This window comes from Varanus komodoensis, unplaced genomic scaffold (assembly GCF_004798865.1).
Source record: "Varanus komodoensis strain SLA01 unplaced genomic scaffold, ASM479886v1 scaffold6_2, whole genome shotgun sequence".
NCBI lineage: Eukaryota > Metazoa > Chordata > Lepidosauria > Squamata > Varanidae > Varanus > Varanus komodoensis.
The window spans coordinates 545,680-551,249 of NW_025336346.1; the positions used below are offsets into that span (position 1 = coordinate 545,680).

At 45.1% G+C, this 5,570-nt stretch overlaps 1 protein-coding gene across 1 annotated transcript in view; it reads right to left on the reverse strand.

The window, feature by feature from the left end:
- The window catches only part of CDHR4 (cadherin related family member 4), a 19,683-nt gene extending 18,807 nt beyond the window's left edge, over window positions 1-876 (reverse strand). The window contains exons 1-2 of the mRNA XM_044451490.1: window positions 842-876; window positions 697-718 (exon numbers count right to left, since the gene is read on the reverse strand). Coding sequence (XP_044307425.1) covers window positions 697-718; window positions 842-876 — 57 coding nt within the window. The remainder of the gene's footprint in view (window positions 1-696; window positions 719-841) is intronic.
- Between the last annotated feature and the right edge of the window lie 4,694 nt (window positions 877-5,570).

Consider the following 5,570-nt stretch of genomic DNA (forward strand, 5'->3'; position numbering starts at 1 on the left):
TAGGATTGCACCCCAAACTGTTCAGATTTCCTTAGACTTGTGCTCTCCAGAGGTGTTGGAGTCCAACTCCCAGAATCCCCAGCCACTTGCATGGAGATTCTAGGAGTTGCAGTCCAACACTTCTGGAGGATACCAGCTTGGAGAAGGCTGGTACACTTGGTGAGCTTCCCAAAATTTCCATATACCAGTGATAGATATTCCTTAGAATAAATGTTTTATAACATTTGATGTTCCTTTGCAGTTTTAACTGGATTGTTTCAGCTCTGCTGCTGTGTGTGTTATCATTTGTTTTGTAATTGTTTTCATCATTTTTAATTTGAAGCAAACTGCCCTATGACCTAAGATAATAGGGCAGGCTATATATTTTCTTAATAAACAAGCCAAGAAGCAAACAAGAGAAGCTGAAGAAAGATCCCCAGGGAGCAGAAGAAGAGGGAAGAAAGGAAGGCAAGTCTAAATACAAGCAACAGGAAGAGGTACTGACAGAACGTGTACTAAAAGTCAACAAGGATCCATTAACTGACACCATGCCAAGTCATCAACAGTGGTCTGAGATTGGGGTTATTATTATTACATTCCATTACACTTACAGTCCACCTTTCTTTCTCTTCCCAGGAACTTGAGGTGGTTTACACAGTTCATGTTTGGTATTACTGTGTACTAAATGCATTAAAGAAATAATTTTAATATGGATTAGGTTCCAGGGTGCAACGTGTCCCTTCTCATCCCTAAAAAAAGATCTGGGTGCATTACAGCAGCCTCAAGTACAAGAATTATTTTCACAGAGCAGTGAGTGTTTTGCAAAGCCATAGGCAGCCTTTCCTATGTACAATCACAGAGCTGTAGGTAGGTGCCTGGAAGCCCATCTGGAGGCATATGTACTCACATACACATGCTTGGCGTAACCCATGTTTGTCCATATTAAGGACAGCCAGCTTTGTTTTCACAGCTGTTGCAACATCAAAGCCGGTTCTTACATTGCACATAGGTGATTTTTCTTTCCCCTGCACTAATGAGACAGATCTGCAGTATGCAGATTTCCTTACCTATATCTCCGATGACTGGATCTGAGAGAGAAGGGAACACGAGAGAATAGATGGTTATGAGCTACTCACCATTGGTACAACTAATAAGCAAACTTCATTTCAGTAACATACAACCAAAATAAAGCAAAGGTAGGTTGAGTTCCCCAGGCCTTTAATTCTTACAATTAAATTTGCAGTCTTGTATATTGTCATCGAGGGAACCCAGGAAGTCCCTTCAAGAAACAATACCTTATGAGAAGCAATATCTTTCTAGTACCTGGGGCTATCTGCTTTTGAAATAAAAAATAAATAAATCTGATAATTGGGGACAGAGTCTTCTGGATCAGGGAATGACGTTGAGGGAGAAGGGCTTGGGATGGTCTATTCTGTCAGCTTCATTTCTTTCTACATTCAGATTTATTAAATCCCAAATTCTTTCTGTTTTGCCTATAAAGACATTTGCAAATGTTGCTAAATTCTTGTTATGAATCAACCAAACTGACATTCTCATCTGCACTAATCAAAGTTAGAAGGTTCAACTATTCCCAGCATAGAGAAAGCCATGTTGTATCTGCCAGCCATCTAGCTATTGAAGAAGCTGCCCAGAGGCAAAAAAGAGATGGATATCCAAATTAAGCATCACTAACATGGTTGAACAGGCAGGGTTTAAAGCCGAAGCTAAGAACTTAAAGAAACTAAATGGACAAATCTGTAAAATTTGCTTTCTCTGACATACAGATTTCTTTAAAATTTCAAATGCATTGTATCCTCAATATAAAGGAATGTGAATATTTTGATAAATTTCTATTTTTCCAAAAACTCTGATTGATTTAAGGGAAAGTATTCTGTCTCTATGTCTATATATTCAGTATATGCCTCCTTCTTCTATCCTCACAACAGCTCTGTGGAACATGTTGGGCTGAAGTCAAGCTAGATATAGTGCAGCAAATACCACATGAGCACCTGTAAGTTTTCCCTTAAAAAAAAACAGCATCTCAGAAGAGTAATTTGGTTCAGAAAATGCCATGGAGGCTGGGTGAGGAAGAAAAAACTAACCCTCCTCCACTGCCATGCCAGTAACCTGAATCTCCCCCCTTTATAGCTGCTATTATTTTAAATAATCCTGCTAATGAATTCCTCCGGTCATATCTGTCTCTAACTAGTCAAAGCTTTCTCACTATGCTCTGCGTCAGAGCTGTGGCTTGAACTTGCTGGGAGGCTGGGTTCCCTCTACCTGATTCCCATGTCCGAGCAGAGCAATCCAGCTCGGGGCCAGGGATGAGCCCTCCATAGAATGGTTCTGAGGCACAATTGGCACATGAGAGGCTGGGCTGCCCTCCCCTACAGCTCTTACCTATAGCCCCGATGGTGAGGAGCAGCCAGACAGGCCAGGGCCACCCCGATCCCATGGCACAAGGACACTGCACCTGCAGCCAAAGCGCTGCAGTGTTGCCTCCTTATGTTGCCAGGCTAGGTTACTAATGACACTGGACTGGGCAGGGCAGGGAAAGGCAAGCCTTGGTTGCGAAAGCTGCCCGGCCCTTCTCAACACAATGGGTTGCATCCAGACTTAGTCTTGCTTAGAGTAATCATCGCAATTGGTAGCATCCTCTGTGTCAAGACCTGTCCTGTCCAGTTCTGGATGAATGAAAAAGGCCTGTAAGAACTGTTGCCCATCCAGATTTAGCACCTGGCCAGCAGGCCGGGTAGGTAGACACAAAGATCATTTAGCCAGGTCAGTCTTCCACACTATAGTAAATTTGCTGGTTTTTTTTCAATTATGCTAATTATCTCCAAATTTACATATTATGTTTTACCATATGCACACTGGCATCCTCTTTCATACACTTGTTGGCGATGTATTTCCTCTTCTTTGGTTATGCTTTTCAGCAGGGTTTCATTGCTGGTAGATCACATCTCACAGCACCAGACAGACTCAGCTTTCTAAGCAAAACCTCCAACAAGGGCCCCTCTCCAGAGCTCTCTCATGCTGTGGCCTCAGGCCAGAAGCTGTGGATGTTGCCCTCACCACCTCTTGGTTCCTCCCAGGAAGCACACCTTATCCAGGCTGAATCCAGCCATTCCAGGCAATTTGTAAGTGTTTGTCCTACACCAGTCAGCTATAGTGACCTGTATCTTGAATTAAGTTTGGTTGCAAGCCGGTTCAAAGGCATATCCAGATGACCAGTGAAATGTTCCAGCCACATGTGGTAGTGGTTGCTTCCACATTAGTCTAGCCTCTTGCACAAAGAATGAACATGGTGGAGGCTGTAGATGAGCTGGAGGGAAAGGGGTAGTCATGCCATTTTTGTTCTTTTTAAGCTGTGATCATATCTGCACACTTGGTTGCCAAAGAAACCACTGAACTCTGCAGGACATACTCCCTGGTAATCTTTCATGACAAAAAGCTATTTTAAAAAATCAAATTGCTGCGGAAATGGGGCAGGGGGAGCTTCATGTTTCTAAAAGCTAAATAAAATAAATAAGGATGGAGCAGGAGGGAATCTCTTTAGAGACAGTGCCTCTCTTGAAAGCCAAGCTACACATTACACACAAATGCCTGCAAGGCACTCCTGATGGGTACAGGAGAAAAAACAAAGAAGCTGCACAATGCCTTTTATTTGTAGCCATAAGAGCCATTGTTCTGGAAGAACTCCATGGATTTCTTAATTATTTGAACACCTGTGTCCTCTCCCGGGAAATAAAAATGCAGCAATAATAAATGAAACAACTAAGAATCTGCTGCCTTCTGAGGCGAGTTGTAAATACAGCAGGGACAGTGTTAGATATAAGACTGGGGACTCAGGCCCACAGGACAAAAAAGAAGCATCAATTTGCACATACTAATTTGCATATGCTGTAAAGTCTATGTGTGCGTGTATATTTAAAGAACCTGGTCTTCTAAGGACACTTCTTTTTGTAAAATGAGGTACATGGACAGGAGAAAGGAAGGCATTTGATTTCAGAAGAAGCTCAGGCAGAAAGATTCAGGCAGTGATCAGCAGGAGATGAATGTGGGCAAAAGGCCAGCTAATCCAGGGGTATTAGATGCAAGTGCCCCCAGACAGATGCCCTCGCAGATACTCAGTGCTCCATATGAAAGATCTGGAGCTCCAGCCTTACCAGGCCGGCTGCAAACCCCGCCTCTGAAACACAGTGGGAACGGCGTGGGTTGGGGAAGCTAAACCGAAGCCCGCTGCCGAGCGCAGCTTCTCCTGCCGCCATCCAGCTGTTTGCACGCAATGGCCACCAGGGCGCGATCTTGCGTCACGCCGGCGAGGCGAGCGGGCCCATCCGTTCTGCGCTGCTGCTGACAGGCCTCCCTTCCCGTCCTCGCGTGGCCCGGCCTCGGTCCATGCGCGGACCTCCAGTCTCCGGCGCGGCGGGGCAATGCCCTGACGCGTGGGCTCTTGGGGGGACCCGCAGGGGCGGCGCGGGGCAACTCACTTGGGGCACAGCTGGCCTTCCAGACTGCTGCCTCCTCCCAGTCCATCCCATCTTCGCCCAAGAGAATCAATCATAAACAGGGTCGTAAATCTGAGAAAGTTTTAAAGCCGCTGTAACGAATAGACTTTTCAGCTGTGAGTTTTTTTGGTCACCGCTTCAAAAACGTAAAGCGCTCCAGCTCCATGCTATCGGGATCTGCAGTGCCTCCAGTTGGCTGCTAGATGGAGCTCTTCTGCCTGTGAGACAAGAGCGGAGTCCGCGAGCGACCTCCTGTTCTTGGCCTCATTTCCAATCAGCTGTAGCTAGCCGCATCAGTGGTTAGGGATGATGGGAGTTGCAATCCTGCATCATGTCCATCCCGGACAAGAAGGTAGCTGGTTGCTACCCATTCCTCGTATAATGCACACGTGGCGTCCTGCAGGGGGTTAGAGACATGGAGGGTTCAGCACTGGTAGCAATTTCTGCTCCTTTAAGAGTTTATTTAAGGAAATTCTAGGAACAGGGTTTATAGAAGGAATCTAAAGGCAGGTTAGGGAGGACGGGTGCTTCAGTCAAGAGCAGCCAGGAGGGACTGTGCAACTCTTTTTCTGCAGAACGCTGGTTTTGTATTTTTTGTTTGTTTGATTTTTGTTTCTTTTTGGCAGTAAGAGAAAAGGTGGAAGAAGCATTAGGAAAACAATGGGGGAGCCTGGCAGGCAACAACTCATGCAAAATCCCACGAATGAGGTGATGCAAAGGCATCATAAAAGCCTTGTCTGGAAGCACCCGAAGGACAAGGACATAAGCATCTGACCTGTATCCAGTGAAGACCTGAAGGAGTCTGCCAGGAGATCTGAGCACATTAAAGAGATTTTGTGTCTGCATATTTGGGCATAAACTCTGCTTCCATGTATGGCTGAGTTATCCAGCATCTAATTGCTGTGTGCACGTTCAGGGTCAAGCAGAGATTACTTAGTGAGCTGCATAACAGTCCAAAGTATGATTTGATCTCATTTTAAAGAAAACTGCATAGCTTTGGGGAGCAGCTTTTGTGACTTTTTGAGACTTGGGTAGTGGTGGTGGTTATTCTTGTCCTATTTTGCTCTCAAGTTTGGTGAC